Source organism: Ornithodoros turicata, chromosome 10 (genome assembly GCF_037126465.1).
Source record: "Ornithodoros turicata isolate Travis chromosome 10, ASM3712646v1, whole genome shotgun sequence".
NCBI classification, from domain to species: domain Eukaryota; kingdom Metazoa; phylum Arthropoda; class Arachnida; order Ixodida; family Argasidae; genus Ornithodoros; species Ornithodoros turicata.
The window spans coordinates 26807419-26826432 of record NC_088210.1 but is presented as its reverse complement, the minus strand read 5'-3'; the positions used below and the strand labels follow the sequence as shown (position 1 = coordinate 26826432).

General features: G+C 43.8%; 1 protein-coding gene across 3 annotated transcripts in view; it reads right to left on the bottom strand.

The window, feature by feature from the left end:
- Window positions 1–872: 872 nt before the first annotated feature.
- Window positions 873–19014, bottom strand: part of LOC135371280 (neuronal acetylcholine receptor subunit alpha-7-like) — a 113754-nt gene continuing 95612 nt past the window's right edge. For all 3 annotated transcript variants that reach the window (XM_064605384.1, XM_064605385.1, XM_064605386.1), the window contains 5 exons: window positions 16398–16654; window positions 13277–13471; window positions 10687–10773; window positions 3982–4091; window positions 873–2799 (listed from right to left, as the gene is read on the bottom strand). In XM_064605384.1, the coding sequence (XP_064461454.1) occupies window positions 2305–2799; window positions 3982–4091; window positions 10687–10773; window positions 13277–13471; window positions 16398–16654 (1144 nt within the window). In that variant the 3' untranslated portion in view covers window positions 873–2304. The remainder of the gene's footprint in view (window positions 2800–3981; window positions 4092–10686; window positions 10774–13276; window positions 13472–16397; window positions 16655–19014) is intronic.

Genomic DNA, 19014 nt, shown 5'->3' with positions numbered 1-19014 from the left:
TTAATGTTTTTACACGATGACTCATTTGGAATATACCTTCGATGACACCTACCACATGCTACACTCTTAAAAATAAGTTTCACCACATAGCACGCTCCCAGCCAACTATCATCCCGAATGACAACGTTCTCGCCCCTGATTTGTTGAAAACGGGTGGAGGAGCCTATTTTATTGCACCCAATCGAAACTTACATCCCCATTTTTTCTTTATTCACATCACATCACATCACATCATTGCACCCAATATGCACGTGCATAATAATTACAAAATCTCCCTTTCTCTCCTTCCCTCCCGTTTCTCTTCTCCCCCCTTTTTTTTCTGGCTATAGTCGAGACGATGCCCACGCGTGTGAGGCCAACAACGGCAAGCTACTTCGACCCCCCCCCCCCCTCATTTTTAAGAGTGTACCTGAGGCATTTCCTGCACTCTAAAAACAGAACTTCACCGCATAGCACGCTCTGCGCCAACCACTGCTACGAATGATTGGGTTATCGCTTCTGATTCGAGGAGACAGGGAGGCGTACGCCTTTTTGTGCCAATTATCGTATATCCAAATTGACACAAAAAAAGGCGTACACTCTTAAAAATGAACTTCACCGCATAGCACGCTCCTAGCCAACCATAATCTCGAATGATATCGTTATCTGCATGATTTGTTGAAAACGGGAGGCGTACGCCCTTTTTGTGACAATTATGAACAGCATAAGTGTCACAAAAAAGGCGTAAGCCTCCCGTTTTCAACAAATCAGGGCAGATAGCGATATCATTCGAGATCATGGTTGGCTAGAAGCGTGCTATGCGGTGAAGTTTATGTTTAAGAGTGTACGCCCCACTCCCTCTTTCGAATCAGAAGCGATAACCCTGTCATTCGTGGCAATGGTTTGGTGCAGAGCGTGCTATGCGGTGAAGATCTGTTTCTAATTTTTTTAAAAAAGTGTGTTGCCAGTGAGGTTGCCAATCATCTCTCTTATAGGCTTTTTCGGACATAATACGCTTTACGCATCGCTATTGTGCTTTCATCTTCATTGTCGTCCCTTCTGCGCAATAGTGTACACTCTGAGGAAAAAAGGAGTGGTCTTAGTCCATTTGAGGAGAAGATGCATTCCCACAACCAGTAGTCCGGCCCTTTTGGGACTAAATTCATGGAAGTTTACGCGTACCTTACGGACCATGTAAAGCGCTGTGAAGAAAATTGCGGCGTCAGGGGTCTAAAATGGGGAGTAAGTACAAACCGGGGGACTAGAAACTGTAAATACTCCCCATTTTCCCTTCCTTTTTCCCAGAGTGTACCACTGCCTCACTGGAGGTCAAACATTCTCTTGTTACCCCGTGAAAAGGTTACATTGTTAGCAGACGATGAATAGATCAGAAAAAATCTCGCGTTTTCAAAACACCGAGAGGAAGCCGAACACACGAGGTAGAAGATGGGAATGACTACAGGTGGAAGATACCCTGAAAGAGAAGGTGATGGTCTTGAACGCGTTGGTATCACGAGCAAACCCCGCACCAGTCAACACCACACTCCCCATACTTCGTTCACAATGATCTACCAAAGGTCACAGCTCGTCTACTCTGCCGGAGGACGTGGGCTAATGGCGAGGGACACCGGTGGTGGAAAGCTTGCCAGAACAGAAGCACTTTTCGGAAGTTGCAGAACAGAAGTTTCCTTAATAGGACCTTCTGTAGATAATTTTGATTGTTACTTGTCTTTGCTTAGAATCTGTTATTAATTTTTAAATAATCAGTGTAACGTTCTCTTGCACGACACAATGTTTATGAGGATTGAGAATGCTGAAAAAAGAAAGAAAGATGTATTACTTAAGATGACTAGATGAAACAATCGTGCTAATGAATATGCTCATTTAAAGAAGTCATAGCCACAGCCCCCAAAAAATAGATCGATTAGGTTTATAAATTAGAAGCAACAGAATACCAATACGTATTCAGTGTTTCGCACGATACGTTTTTGTATATTTCGCTTCTTGATCAGATCCTGAGACTGGATTACATGCCTGGCATGACATGGTATAGCCTCAGCCTCGTGCTATTGTGCCATGCACGGCATGTTTCCACCGCGAGCTGCTTGCGAGATCAAGCAACCTCCTTCAGGTTTCACGCCCCCTCATACTCACACGCACTGACGAACATTCGTTATCGCGAAATTTCCCGCCTATTTTGCCGTCCGCGGTTCCACTCCATGTCCCACCTATCATAAGAATCCATCTTCCCCGGCAGAGTAGACGGCTTCCATCCGGGCATAAGAGGGCACAATTGGCGGCGAGCGGGAGGACCGGAGCCAACGGCTACGCGACAAGGTGAGGCGCCGAGAAGAGGCAAGCGCACGTCGAGACGATCGTGAAAAGCGAGAAGAGAATGAGGCACACACGGTCGACAACCATGGCAGCGAACCTCCACTCGTTGACAATCTCTTTCACTTCCTCATCTTTTCGCATTCGGTTCGTGATAAAACGGAGCTCGCGCAGAATGGAGTTGAGTTCTCGCTGCTGCGACGGTGGCAGGCAAGCGTGAATGGGTCCCGCGTCGCCCGAGTACGGGCCATGGGCACGGCAGTCTGGATGATGGCGGTGGCTGGTCCCCAGAACGGCACTGCTGCTGTTGGCCGCCCGGAAGTCATCGTCTATGTCGAGCACGTTTGCGAGCAATGAGCGCGACGAGCGCTCCTTGAGCTCCAGCTCTTTCATCTTGCTGTTGAGTAAAACTCTCCTGCGCGTGATCTTCTGACCTTGCCGCTCCATGCGCAACAGCCAGGGTAGCCACACCAGGAAGACAGTCTTGATCTGATTGGAGCACCAGAACACATCGCATTACTAGATGAACAATTGAATGTTTTCTTTGGTTTTAACATGCGACGAGATATCGTGTAGTAATAATTCTAATTCGGAGATTTTTTATAGTGCTATGTGAGTCATGATTTCGAGAACCACAAGCGATTTACCACTTATCTTACACTCTAAAAATTGAACTTCACCGCATAGCACGCTCTGCTCCAACCATTGCCACGAATGATAGGGTTATCGCTTCTGATTTGAAAAGGGAGGGGGCGTACGCCTTTCTGTGGCAATTTGGATATATAATAATTGACACAAAAAGGCGCACACCTCCCTCTCTCCTCGAATCAGAAGCGACAACGCTATCATTCGTGGCAATGGTTGGCGCAGAGCGTGCTATACGGTCAAGTTCTGTTTTTAGATTGTAGTGAAGAGCTAACCTAACCTAACCTAACCTAACCTATCACATACGTTGCAAGGAAGCACGAGAGATGTATGCGTCTTGCACTAAAAGCGATATATTTATCACAGAAACAATCTCTTTGATTAATTTTCTCTGGGCTTGCAGAGCTATGTCCCTTTCTTAGAAATATTGTGTTGTCTCCGTATTAAGCGCTCTCCGTTCGCATTTGGAACTTGTTACGCTAGGTTTACAAGCAATAAACTGTAAAATTTTGAGAGAAACAAAAAGAACCGCAAAATCTAGAAGTTTGACCATTTCACAGAGCATTTGTAAACGTGGTGCCTACTATTATACTGATAGGTTTTGCTGGGCTAGGAATCGTGAAACAAGCGTTATCGACATCAGTAAAGTCACCATATAATTTGATCAACACTCTTAAAAGTGAACTTCACCGCATAGCACCCTCCTAGCCAACCATCATCTCGATTGATATCGTTATCTGTCCTGATTTTTTTGGAAACGGGAGGCGTACGCCTTTTTTTGTGACACTTATGCGTTTCATAATTGTCACAAAACTGGCGTACGCCTACCGTTTTCAACAACCAGGGACGATAACAGTGTCATTCGAGATATTTGACTAGGAGAGTGCTATGTGGTGAAGTTTATATCTAGGAGTGAAGCACGATCCCTTCGCGTTTATTATGTTTGCCTTTGGGTCCTAACATTTGCATGTTTTGAACACTTTTTTTTTAATCGTTCAACTACTAATAGCAAACATGCGCACGTACCACAGCAGGCATTTCAGTGGTTTCTTGGTTCCTATGATGATAGTTGAGTACCACCACTGTCATCACCACAGAGAAGGCTACCATTATCATAATACATGCAAAATATGTTCCTGAAAACAGCGAAACACCTGCATTACATGACGTCCTGGATTGAGTAATGCTCCGATCACTCCAATAGCATTGCGTATACAGCTGTGATCTACACCGCTAGCATTTACAACAAATAGGTAATAGAATTCTGTTACTGAGATCGCAAGCGTAACTTAGAATAAGAATAATTAATCTAACATAACGTTATGCATTGAAACATGGAACGGTTCTAAATACCCTAGCCACAATCTTAATGCATTAAACGGAATGTCATTTACTTCCCCTCCTAACCAACCACCCTCACCCTTCACTCTTAAAAATGAACTTCACCACATAGCACGCTCCTAGCCAACCATCATCCCGAGTGACATCGTTCTCTCACTTGATTTGTTGAAAACGAGAGGCGTACACCTTTTTGTGACACTTATGCGGAAATGCTAATTGTCACAAAAAGGCGTACGCCTCCCGTTTCCAACAAATCATGTCAGAGAACGATGTCACTCGGGATGATGGTTGGCTTGGAGCGTGCTATGCGGTGAAGTTCATTTTTAAGAGTGTTGATTTGTTGAAAACAGGAGGCGTACGTCTTTTTTGTGACAATTATGCAGAACATAATTGTATGAACGATGCCATTCGATATGACGGTTGGTTAGGAGACGAAGTAAATGCGATTCCGTTTAGTGCGTTGAGTCTGCCGTGTGGCTAGAGTATTAATCCACTGTCGCAACGTAATTCGGTGCTATTACATAATATCAGTTAAAGTAATTAGCTTAGTGTTGTTCTTTTCTACTTTTTTTTTCACCCTACACTGTTAAAACAGAACTTCACCACATCGCACGCTCCTAGCCAACCATCATTCCGAATGATATCATTCTGTGTTTCGATTTGTTGAAAATGGGAGGAGGAGCCTATCTGGTACAGATTATCTTGTCCCAGATAGGCGCCTGCCCCCTGTTTTGAACAAATCATGACACAGAATGATATTATTCGGAATGATGGTTGGCTAGGAGCGTGCTATGTGGTGAAGTTCTGTTTTAACAGTGTGCAAAGGCAGATAGAAACAGAAACTGGTCACATGTACACCGGAAAGCACATAAAATCCACTGCACGCCGACCATGCACATGCATCATACGATACTAACAGCGGGAACAAGGCTTCACTCATGCATCTCGGGGTTTCGTCAGCATCAACATCGACATCGCTGGTGCAACAACAAGCATGCAGCACTGCACAAGTGAATGTTTTATTTATGTAAAGAGTTTAGCGGTTTGAATTAGGACGTGTGGATTGAGCAAATGGTTGCTCATCGAAACCTGTCGTCTGGTGGAAGCGTTTCTCTGGAGACAGCTTGCGATACTCTCCTATCGATAAACGTCTTCTGTTGCTGAAATACGACCCCATTTATTGCATGCTTACCGCCGATGGTGTCTGTGGATTAGCCTGGGAAGATGAATATTGTTTGAGGTAAGACAAAGTGGATATTATTGGACGTGGGCATGGTTGAACTTGGACATAGTTCGGTGGTTTGATGGCATCTGTCGTTAACACGATACCGCGGACAGGCATGATTGCACGCGCAGTTAGTGCTTATGTTGTTACTTCGTATTGACTGTTACTTCATGTTACGTCATTGTTACCTGAATCGGTTGTTCACTGGTGCCTTCATTTGAAGTATATGCTTGCGATAGTCTGCGCTAATGAAATGTTTCAAGTCAAATGGGAACTCCTGTAACGTTGTTGTATAGATGAGGCAGACACAGAAAGACAAACACAAGGCACTGCTGGTGCCCTTTCTTCAATTGCCGTCACTCAGTTAAACCTCAGCTGCTTTTTCACTAGTACTAATTTCTTCTTGCCACAGTCAACAGATAGTGTGTTTTTTTTTTCGGTACTTAGGTTAGGTCCAGTTTTAAGCGTCCGTTTAGTGTTTAGTAGATAAAAGATTATATCAGATCCTTTTACGGGCACAGTTTTTCCAGCTGGAGATAATAGTTCCCGAATATGCACAGACAGATCGACACAATATTTTAAGCATGCGCTGCCGTGATTTTCTTTTAAACATGGGGTTAACTCTTACGAAGATAATTCGGTACAACGCTGTATTTGAAATACTGCGTTCGACTCCAGCGTGCTTCGTAAGTTTCAATAGTGTAGGTAACACAAGTGCCCGTAAATGTATCTGATTCTTCGTGTTGCGATTGGGAACAAGTGTTAAGCGTTGGGTCAGGAAAGAAGTGCAGTGGTTGAAAGGAAGAAAGCGTAGGGAAGGAATGGACTTCTCGACTTAGAAGTTAGAAAACATCAATTGAATTCGACATTCAATTCGTTGTTCTCTAGAGCATTTCATCTCACGATGTTGCGCCAGCCCAAACTATAATCGAATCATTGCATAGCCCAGTACTTTATAGATTTTGTTAACGTATTTAACATTTCGGCTCCCTCAGTGGTCACCCTCAATTTATCCAACTAAATTTGGTTCGGCATTTTTATTAATTTCGATAAACAATACACCAAACTTGATGTGCCTCTTGAATACTTTGCGCATAGGGGGTCATTGTTCTTCTTATCGAAACACTAGCCGTGCATAAGATACAGAAGAAGAAGAAAGAAAGAATAATTGGGAGAGAATCTCGTGTTAACGCTCTTTGCTTCTGTGCTAATGTGTGACCGAGAAGCCCGGCGTATGTTAACTGAAGCCAGAGGCTCACGAGGTGGCAGCATTCCTGAGCATATATGCCAGTGAGCTTCGATGGTCTCAAGGAGGGGAGATTTGTTTGGGGAAAAAGGTGGTGATGTTCCGAGCAAACTCGCACCTATCAGTGGTAGAGCATCAGATGTGGCGGGGATTTTCTCGCAAATCAGCAGCAAGAAGACGATCAACGATAGAAGGATGGTCACTCCTGAGGGAAAAGTGTCGGACAGGCGTCACTTACACAAATTACAGACCCACTGTCACAACGAAGGCTGTGAACGTGGTGCATGCAAAGACGAGAGATCGCACTCTTCACAGTCGATGTAGCCATAATACCCTTTCAAGACCGTTTTCCGCAATTTTTACAGTGACCGAATAAACATTCGTGAGGCGCCGTCGTGACTTTTATGAAGTAACCGCTATCTATTCGAGCAGTGTTAATCTGGAAATCGACACTCTTAACAATGAACTTCACCACATAGCACGCTCTTACGCTCTTAAAAAGGAGTTTCACCACAAAGTCTCCTCCTAGCCAACCATCATTCCGAATGACAGCGTTCTCGACCATGATTTGTTAAAACGGGAGGCGGAGCCTATTTTGTGGCCATTATGCAAGTGCATAATGATACAAAATAGGCTCCTCCCTACGTTTTCAACAAATCAGGGGCGAGAACGTTGTCATTCGGGGTTATGGTTGGCTAGGAGCGTGCTATGTGGTGAAACTCATTTCTAAGAGTGTAGCCAACTGTCATCCCGATAACATCTTTCTTTCCCCTGATTTATTGAAAACGGGGCGCACAACTCTTTGTGACAATTATGAACAGCATGAGTGTCACAAAAAAGGCGTACGCCTCCCGTTGTCAACAAATCTGGGGCAGATAACGATATCATTCGAGATGTTGGTTGGCCAGGAGCGTGCTATGCAGTGAAGTTCATTTTTAAGAATGAGCGAATCTATATGCGTATATATGCCCTTTCGATCGGAAATGCTTGAAACATGTACAAGGTGGCGACCTATAAAAGTCCACCCGCGCCAGCATGCCATCTTAGCCAGTTACTCAGTGCAGGTGGTACATTTGTCTCCCTTGAAAGCTCCGGAGGCGATACAATCGTGCTACATTTCCTGGTAATTGAGCATCGTAGCACAAACTTTTAATGCGAAACGTACGAGCCCCGTATTCAAAACAATTACAAGGGCGGTGTTGCGAAGAGTAGTTGAGACGCGGCTCCCCAGACGGCGTTGTGACGCACAACATTGAAAAGCAGCTGGGATCGCATTGAGATGGTACGCAATCACAGCCGCCTCGGTGTCGTGCTCCGGTGAGCAACGTCCCAACAGCTCTTCGCAACACCGCCAATGTAATTGTTTTGAATATGGGGTTCGTACGCTTCTTATTAAACCTTCGTGATACCATGTTGAATCACACTGAAATTTATCAGCATTAAGTCTCCATCCGACTCTTATATGCAAACAACACGGTGATCCACCTGCATTGGGGAACTGTCGAGCACGGCATGTCGGCACAGGTAATCTCTTTATGGTTGACACCTTGTCTGTACCGCCAATATTACCTCCACTCTCCAGCACGTGGACGTGCCTTCCCATACACCCGAGCCGAATTTATCTAATGCGCGTAGCTTATCTAAACACGCGCGAGTTTCCATTGGTCACGGATTAATTGGAAATGTGTTAGCTACGAACGCACCAACTGCGTGCGTGAAACTTAATCTGCACCGTCAATTAATTGTGACCATATCCCCTCCCATTGTTCCCCGTTTCGCCTCATTTGCATGTCTGCAGCATTTAAATATGAGCTGCCGAGGACAAACTGAGAAAGGCCACATTCGCAGCGACCGACGACGATGAATCGATGCCGGGACCGTAGTGCTGTCACTGATGCTATTCACCCAAGCATTGTTGAAGAGCGCACGCTTTCCGCTACCCCGACGACAGGGATCGATACGTTTTGTGCAAAGAAACGAGTGCTTTCGGCGAAGCCTTGTCACGTCATCTATATGCGCGTTTTCTCGCACTGCGCTTGGGGGAATCACGGACGATGTCTTCTTCCCCTCCCCCCCCTCCCCCAGGGAATGGTGGCAGCGGGAGAGTAATTAATTCAAGAGCAACCGCTTTGATGACAGTTTTGTACGTTCCTCTTTCATAGATAGGATGACGAATATTGAATTTATGTCTTGCTTCGTGGGGTTCGCTAAATAATGTTTGCAAGCAGGCTGGTGTTTACCGTTTGCCTTGGAAGATGCCGAATTGAGAAGTGAAGGCGTTGTGTTTGTGAAATTTCACCGTATAGTCAAAAACCTTTCCCGTGGCGCGTTGCTTTCGCGTTCTTTTTTGTTTTTTTGTTTTTTTGCATCCGTTTTAAGTGCGTTCTTCGTCCTCACACTCTTAAAAATGAGCCTCACCGCGCAGCACGCTCCCAGGCAACTTTCATCTCGAATCATATCGTTATCCGTCCTGATTTATTGAAAACGGGAGGCGTACGCCTTTTTTGTGACACTCATGCTGTTCATAATTGTCACAAAAAACGCGTACGCCTCCCGTTTTCAACAAATCAGGGCAGATAACGGTATTATTCAAGATGATGGTTGGCTTGGATGGTGCTATGCGGTGAAGTTCATTTCTAAGCGTGTATATGTTGCGCCCGCTGTGCTCTCTTTCAGGAGGCTGAAGGTGGTGGTGGCCTCCGTGCACAACGGGTACGACAACGATATGCTTGTATTTCGAAACAACGAGGAGAGGATGAGCTCGTCCGCTGGTGGAGGTAATGCTCTTACCAGTCCTCGTACTTCGCTTGAGTCCCTACGTACTTTTCGCTGTTGACCCGAAACGCCGGGCGATATCTCGCGGTATCTGGTAGCTGTTTTAGAAAGAAAATTTAGATTCTTAGTCGTTCGCGTATTTAACCGTCCTCTGCCAATCTTTTATTGGTTCTTCTTACACTCTGTCTATATGTACCCTGCCTTCTTTTATGGAACCTGTGGCGTTGATGCTGATGTTTGCGAAAACGATAACGGGGGACTTGTAGCGTATTCTGTGTGTTTCTTTAGCGAAGGTTTGACATCGGCAATTCCCCAAAGCGCCGGAGCTTTTCAAGTTATATTGAAATACGGCTCGACGAGTGAGATACGAAATCATAGAACAGAATCACGGTACTGACATACACATACGACTAAACGTTCTAACAACAGCCGAGCTCGGTTTCTTTCGCGTACCTAAACTTCAACTCACGAGCGCACATGAAATTGTCAAACCATATATTTTTTGAAGCACAATAACTACACAAAACGCTTAATGAGTGCAAATTCAAAATGAATATCCGTGGGCGCGTTATTTTTGAAAACGTCTCCATTAGAACTACATGAACACTTTTATGGTTATAGGGTGCAGAAAAATAATTGGCCTTTCGTATAGTGGTGGTAGTCAAATTTGAATTACCTGATTTCATTTCGTTTCATTTCACTTGAATACTTCAAGGCACTTTTAAAAAAGCACATTACATAAGGAAGCTACATGTTAAGGTGTTACCCTTACGCACACTATTATATTACACATGGGAACATATTTGCCCGACGTATTATTTAAGTCCTGACTCTAAACAGTGGACCAGTTTTGCATGTCTAAGCGCCTTGATTTGAATAAGGTGTCTTTTTAAACGGAGATCTGAAAATTTGGAAAAATTCGGAAAAATATGAATATCTCGGCAACCATTATGATGCGTACGCTACGCTTTGATTGGTGTAACCGAGCTCGGCTTTGCTTCTAAGACAATGCAGTAGCATATCGCATAGCAGGACTACATAACGCAAGGACATATAGTTACACGCCGCATAGAAAACAACTACGTCATGCTGGGTTCGAACGGGGTGCCACCGCATCAGGTCCCCCTGGCGTGAAATTTCGCACCTATAATGGACACGGCGTCAGATGTGGGTGGCATGGTTTCGGCTAACTGCAGCATGAATACAGTCAGGGACAGAAGAATGGTGACACCTGCCAGTTGTGTGGGAGACAAATTGAGTTATGTTAGGGTAATGCGTCAGATGATGAAGCTGCAAAAAATCATTGCACAATGGGTGACGTCACACTATGAACTCAAATGATTGGCGATTGAGGTCAGAAGTGCGCCACTAAATTGATTAGGGACAGTGTCTCGTGTTCTTTAAAGCTTCGGACATTCTGGCCCTGCGGAACCAGAGAATGCGCTACCTACATGGGGTAAAGAATACACATCTTTTATACTATATAGTTTCTTATTACAGATCTGTTCCTCAAGTGAAGGTCACGACCCTATCAAACGAGAGTAGAACAATCGGAAGATGGCGCCACTAGTGCACGGTTCACGCCCGCCTTTGAAAGGCCTTTCCACAAATAAGTCAGTTCATAGAAAAAACCCTTGCCTCGGCCAGAGAAATCAACGCCCAAGGCACTGAAAGCTGCGTAGTAACACGTCATGGCGAGGGTGGCAAGGTGCTTTAGTTGTCGTGCAAGGCTCTTAAATAATTTATTTCTTAATTTCTAGATAATCACAGCAAGGTATATCGCATTTCACAATCAGAAAAAGTAGGTACTGCAGGGTACACCAGGTCACTTTCAGTTTTCTGGTTTGAGAAGATAACTGCGTTATTCTAACGCCACCTATAGGTACAAAAAAGCTGCTTAATGCCTCCTCTCACTCTTTCGCAAATTTGAATTAAAATTAAAAATTAAAATTTTTAATTTTAATTTTTAAATTTAAAATTTTTAAATTAAAAACAATAATTTAAATTTAATTACACTTAATTAAAATTTTTAAAAATTTAAATTTTAAATTTTCTAATTTTAATTTAATCTATAAAAACATGATTTAATTTTTAATGATGCATACAATCGCGATGTCGCCTGCTTAGGTCAATGGCCGCAGACGACTGAGCGCAGACGATTTCAGACACGTACAGTCTTCCTCTGGCTATCAGTGGCTTCGCATGCGACTGAAAGCGGCTCTTCTAAATAGCTACGGCCGACGAAAGCACTTCGTCTGCTTCAACCAATCGTGACAGACGATTTCGGACACGTACAGGCTTCCTGTGGCTTGCCAGTGGCTTCGCATGCGACCGGAAGCACGTCGTGGTTGGCGTAATTTTAATAACCCCTATACCTAGGTGGTGTTGGTTGTCTCCTTACAGTCTGTCCCATTTGCTTTGACGGTCCACCCTAGCGCTGTCTCTGAGGTCTGTTAATAGAATACAGCGTAATAGGGCAGCATGTAGTGTGTGAACACGCGTCCCTGCTTGTGTTAAAATGTCGTGGTTCCTTTTCAAGCCAGGGAGCAACAGGCGTTAACTCGAATCGACCGCGCTGCTCCTCTCATTTCGCGGTTCGCCAGACATCGTAATTGTCGAGTGCGGCGTCGGGCACCCTGTCTCTTAAGTTGACTTACAAGAAATTAGCATACAACACGCTCAGCAGTTACCCGTAAGTCCTCATAAATTACACTATGCGTGAACTAGCGAGACATGCTACGCTACCCTCTAAAGCAACATCGTCACTCTTGCAATGGCTGATGCCAAGGTAGGAGTTATAGGTGCAGTGGGGACACAAGAAGCTGCCAGTCAGTGCTGCGTTTCATACAGATGCTTTTGCCGCCTGGTTAAGACACTCGCTCGCTAGAGGAGTATTGGTATCTTTCTTTTGTAGAGCATCAGAGGCCACCACTGATCTGAGAGCAACGATGTGGCTACAGAGCAATGTGTTTCTGGTGACCCTACATAAACACCTGGTAAGTGCCGTACAATAAATAACACTCGTTGAGCTTGTCATGATCCCACTACTATAAGCACTCTTTCACGTCGACATGTATTGCTAACTCGCGCGACTATGCAGTCGCATTGCCCACGTTTTATCCGCGGGTGCAAATGCTGTAAATTTTGTGTAACTCCGCTTAATGCACTAACATCTTTGCTGTTCCTATAACTTTTAAACACGAAATCTATTACTTTCTTGTCCAAATTTGTCATTATTTCATAGTTTCGGGAACAATTCACGAAGGAACTAACCAATCTGCAAACGTCGCCTAGGTGTCTAATACCTATCCTCTTTTTTTAGTTTTTTCACTATACTCAGTATAATAGGAATAGAAAAAGTCCAACAGTATTCTTAAGAAACGAGACTTTACAAAAAATGACTATTATATTTTTTCACGAGGCTTTCCAACTTATAAAAAAAATAAAAGAACTGGAGACGACGACCGCATGGCGAAAGGAACGCTAAAAAGAAACAAAGTTCCTTCCAGTACATTTGAGCTAAACTATGTAGCGAAGTGGAACATTCTTCCAATACCGCTACTCTGTCACGCTAGCCGGCGCTTTACCGCAAAAATTTGTCCGCGAGCATTTTAATAACCGCACGTGGGGGCCACAAACGAATTTTTAGTCGTTAGGAATTCCAAAGGGGGCCTGCCAGCATTCATTTCTCCTAGGAACTGCGGCTAAGCGAGAATGCGTTGGATGTGACTGACCAAGGGTGAGCCTCTCTCCAGTGTCTGGGGGCAGCGTGAAGCCCAGAAGAGTCATGGAGGAGATGAGCACGCATGGGATGATGAGGTTGAATCCGTAGTAAAGTGTACGCCGACGGATGTGGATGGTGTAGGTGATATCAACATAGGATTCCGGGCAGCACGCATACGTGCGTTCGTTCCGGATGCCAGGCACCGCTGAAACAGAGACATCGTTGTCAGTAACACTGCATTTTGGTTGGTCTACTCTCTGAATGTTCTGCGTTCAGACGTTTGCTGCATTTTTATGCATGGAAGCGTATTCGACTAAACGAACGAGGTGACATCGTAAATAAGTAAACATAAAAAGTAAAAAAAAAACATAAGTATAATAAAGATTTGAATTTCAATACAATTTAATACCTGTAAAAACATAATATATAAAAAAACATAGAGTAAACATACACTCTAAATCTTTTCACACCTTTAAAGGTGTAACAACGTGCATGGCGCACGTCTTTTTAGGTGTAATTTTGGTAACATCATAATGGAGCACGGTTTCGCACAAATTTTCTTTACTCGAGTGTTGTCTGTCCTCCGAAAATTCAGTCTTGCAACATCTGAACATTGTTCAACAGTATTGTAGACACTTGCGCGTGCTCGATTATCGATAGCGATGCATATATGCATTAGCTCGTACCTACGATATCCAAGACATAATGAAAGCAAGATTTGCACTGACACTTGATCTTTAGTAATGCTTTCCAAATTTTGTAAAATATCATCCTGGAGATGCAATGTTACGCAACCAGGTTGAATGTTCATAGCGCACACCTTTAAAGGTGTGAAAAAGTTTACAGTGTAGGTAAACCGAGTGACACCTAAGCCAAGGGACTCGAAGCCTTCAGCAAAGTGGCCTATTTAAGCGTTTATTTTTTTAAATAAACATGTCCCCCTTTATGTAGTATATATATAGTATATATGTAATTGAAGATTATCTTGACAGCAAAAAGAACATTCACTGTGCTAGTCAAAACGATTACCTGGAGCGCTTCCCGAAGTTTATTTATTTATCTTTTACGTTCTTTGTGTGGTCAATGCATAGTTAGTGAAACGACAAAAAAAGAAAAAAAAAAGGACCTGCATAAGATGGTGGATAAACTCCATGATAGGCGAGCCTTAGCGATGACCGAAAGACACACAGAGACGAACGTGTTTGTGTCGTATTTGTGTGTTTTTCGTCCATCCCTCGGGCTCATCTGTCGCAAAAGAAAAAAGAAACCCTGTGCGGATAATTTGCTGTCCTTGCGCGGATACTTATGTATTACACTGACTGTGTGCTTACAGCGAGCGATATCGGGAAAATGGGAAAAACAGCATTGCTTTGTACAGCCGCGCTAGCGCCTTTCGTCATGCCTTCTCGTGTTCTTTTAGCGTTGGGGAATATTCTGCGATGTACAGAATATTCCGTCGCAGACGACTGGAGAAGATGTGTTCGGAGAGAAGACCGCATCTAACTCCCGATATGCTGGTCCCGATGGTCCCGTGTGAATGCTGGACATAACTGCATACGCGATGGAACATCCCACCTCACAGAAGCTTTCTGATTTTGCTTCACTAGAATATTCCTTGGAGATGTTGCTTGTTTGATTACACGGTGATACTATCGTTGAGAGAGGAACAAAACTTTAAATTCGTCGCGTCTGTTATTCCTTACCTGTCGGACTTTTCTTCTGTGTATCCCTCCCCCCTCGTTTAGTGACGATTCCAGAATATTCCACTACGTACTTCTCTACGGGAGTACTGTGTATACCACCTGGTCCTGTCTTTCCCTCCGCCTTTGAATTCAGGAATATTTCCCTCGCTGGCTGTAAAGCGTACTTTCCCACATGCGTTCTCTTAATGCGGCAAAGCAACCTTGCGCTCAAAGCATAACGAAGTGTTGTGCTTTTCTTTTCTTTTTTTTTAAAGAGTTCCAGAGCTTGACAATTGCTCCTCGTTTTTATTCAATAGAGCCCAACTTTATTCGTTTTACAACGATCTCATTCTACCGTTATCGTACGATTTTCGTTTTCGCGACAATTTTGCTTCCGTACACTACGATATGAACATGAGACAGAGCGCACCTGTTCTCTAGGGCTTACGGCTATGATCTTTCCGCACAAAGTTCAAGCATAGGAGAGTTCTCCTCGTTCGAGGATTTCAATATATTTCCGGCCCTTTGTACAGCAATTCCACCAAGCGAGCGAATTTCAAACGTACGCTCTAAGGGTCAGGCCCGCAGTAAGGTGAATGCGTAAGTGCGCACATAAATTACAACTCTCTTTCAAGACGCAGCGATATTCTACACTCCTGTCTTTTCCTAACGTTCCCCATGCCGGAAAATTCAAACGTGGTGAAAGTACGCGTGATACTAGGTATCGTGAAATGAAGAGCGCCCCCCGTGTTATTGCGGATCGCTGCGTTGGTGTTCACATTCTGTTTTTCTCTTATTTGGTCGCGGCAGTAGGAACGGGTTATATCGCAGAATTAAGAAGTGATCATGAATAAGAAAAATGTTGAGAAAAGAAATAGAAGAAAACAAGAACTCTAGACGATACACAGTAAATGTTTTTACAGCATTCATCGTGCAAAAAGGGTGTTTTTGTAAGTAAATACAGTTTTTCTTTAGTCCACAGGGTCAACTGAAGCGAGTAGTGAAATAAGCTGAAATGAAAGCGGCGGAAAGAGATGTTTGAAAATCACCGAACTAAAACTACATTTTAAACGGCATACACTGGGTAAAAGGGTGCTTTACACGACTCCCTTCTCTATATGGTGTGAAACTTACAACACAAAGGTGTGCACCATAGGACGAGACACTTAAACGCGAAAGGTGTAAAAAAGTACTGCGGTAGTAAGTTCTTAACACAGTTAACTCTGTTTCCCAGGAGTCACTGAAAGCTCAGAAAAACGCTAGATTTTTTTACATGTTATGACCTTGATTTCAAATGTGATTTACTGGGACGTGACACCCTCGTACGTCAATGTAAGATACTAAACAACACTTTTAAGACACTTATATTTGACGCAACAAAAGGGGGTAAAAAGAACAGACGGAAACAACACAATGGCACGTAGCGGAGAAGGAAGTTTGGGCACGCACCTATCAGGTCCCACTCGCCATTAGGGATATAGGAAGAAAGGTCTCCGCCTTCGTCACTGTTGAGTCGTAAGTCGAGTTGTGAACCGTCGTACGTCCACGACCCAAATTTCAGGTCGCACTTCTGGTCGTCAAATGGAAACCAGGTGATGTCGATCTTACACGTACTCTTGAATATTCCCGGAGGAATGTAGTTGCAGCTACCGTTGTTGCGGACGACCACGTTGGTGTGATACGTTCCGTCAAACTTTTCGTCCGCACTGAAATGAGGCGAAGTAACGATACATAAAGAAAGAGTGAAAGTAACGTAGAGATAATGTATGTAAACTAGATATTGCTTTGTTCATGCAAGCATAGAAAAACGTACAATGAGCTATTGACCTGTATGGTAATTGCTCTGTTTGCTCACCTTGCTGTCCACGATAGTAATCAAGCCTTTCTCATTGCCTTGTGCAAACATTCTACGTAACTACTATTTATCGATTAATCACCATATGATTTTTTCCCGTTTATTTCTGCTGCGGTTGGCACTGTGTATTCTTGTTTGGATCCGGCAAAAACAAAACCGAAGTATACTACTTTGTGTATAGCTCGCCTCTCACTGCTTCCATTCGGTTTGGAATACTACTTGCTGTTCTATCTTCTTCTTTCGAATCTATAGCATATTTCACCAGTGAACCGCAATAGACGGATGTGTCCGAAACAGCTCACCTCTCGACGTTGTTCTTTCGCTAGCTATGACATTGAGTGATTGATCACGCGCGGATAATTGGATATCTTTGAATACAAACAACAAGCCGCAATATCTTTCTTTGATCGGTGAATCTTTAAACCGGAAGCATGTGAAGCAGATTTTATCCATTTATTTCATTCGTTGTTAAGTAAATGTTGAAACACAATGCATTCGCAGAAAGGACACCGAGTGCAATGCGGAATAACTGCGACGCACATAGCATTCACCTTCCAAGGTCTCGGATTACTGCAACGGCGTAATCAAAACATATAGCGAAGATTCAATAAATAAAGACACTCATACGTATAGCAATACATATTGGCTAAATCACAGGAGGAATTGCGAATAATGTATGTCCGTATGTAAGCAGTGCTGTGGAATGTGTGTGCGCATGCGTGCTCATTAACATTTTCGTCATAACAATGGAGGTAATTAGAATGCACTTCTCCACAGTACGCATTAAGAGGGTGGCTATAAAACCTTTCATCAAAGTCGCTCCGAAACTTATTATTAGTTCATTATTGCCGTTCCTATAATGCGTATGGCAGGCTTCGAATGACATCAGGCGCGAATAAAAGAAAGCGCTTAACCTGCAGTCAACTTTCTCATTAATGCGGGACGCGTAATGTCCACAGCACCAGGGTAAACAGCGCACAAAATCAATTGAACGAAGAAGGTGATGCAAGGTAACAGCATCTCTTTTCTGCTCCAAGGCTTTTCAACCCAGCCGCTTTTTGTTATCTTCCCTCTGTTGGAGAGACACTATGTCTTTGCGAAAGTAGGCGCTAACGTAAGAGCACTAGGCTTTGAAAGGTCGTGCTGTCTTGGTCTGTCTTCTTTCCGTTTCATTTTCTTTTTTTGTTGTAATGGGCGGGGGGGGGTATTTATTTCGGCAGGGGAAGTCAGCTAGAAAGGACGGCTTGCTATTCCGTGGTAAATAATCTTTAGTGGGTGGTTAAGTTCCTGGGGTAGGCTGGGGTAACGGTGTTGTATGGGGTGAGACACACCCTGCACGGAACAAAAAAAAAAAAAAAAAAATCCCGAGTCACCGAACAACATTTTAGAGGGGTACCAAAGTGCAAAAACTTCTGTTTGTAGAATGAAAGATTGCGTTACCATGACGGCAATATAAAAGGAACTGAATATTTCTGTGCAGAAAGTAAACATGCAGAAAGTAAATAGACCCTGCGGTGATCTGCTTCCGGGAATGTTAGTTCAGGGATGGTTGCTAGTTGAATGATGCAAGGCAGCGTGAATAAGCCGCGAAATTCCCTCTGATGAAGGCAAAATTCGGGGTTAGATAATGATAGAGCATATGCACCCCTGGCACCGCTCTCTGTCTCTCTCATGGTGGGCTTTCTGTGTAAGGGAGATCGGCTCTAATAAGCACACGCTATATGGTTGGCGTCCCTGCCTGTGCAGATGCACAGGAGCCGGTCAAGTAGCATAAACGTATTTGGAAGCAGTGGTAAATAGTAATAGCATAAAGGTTTGCCATTTTATACCATAGCTATTCGCCCCGAGATCGAACGGCGTCTGTGCGCTGCTGAGAAACAAACGATGAACTACCGTAGTGTGCGCAGCTTCCTCACGTCGTCTGCTTTTACACGCAAAATATCGGCTGGTTTGCGTTTTTCTTTACAAGGACCTTTTGATTATGTATCGCTGTTCCACAGCTGCGGACGCACTGCTCGTCGCCATGATAGGAGCCGTTGCTGCACGTGCTACTGACCCCAGAAGGATTGCACTTCGTCCTCCGAAAATTTTATTCAATTATACTTACTCGCTAGTTTTCCTCTAGCAAAAGTCTCGGTCAACATTCAGCGAACCATGTACGTCACCGTATTTTTTCAATCTCGTGACCTACAAAGTTTTGCTCACACACAC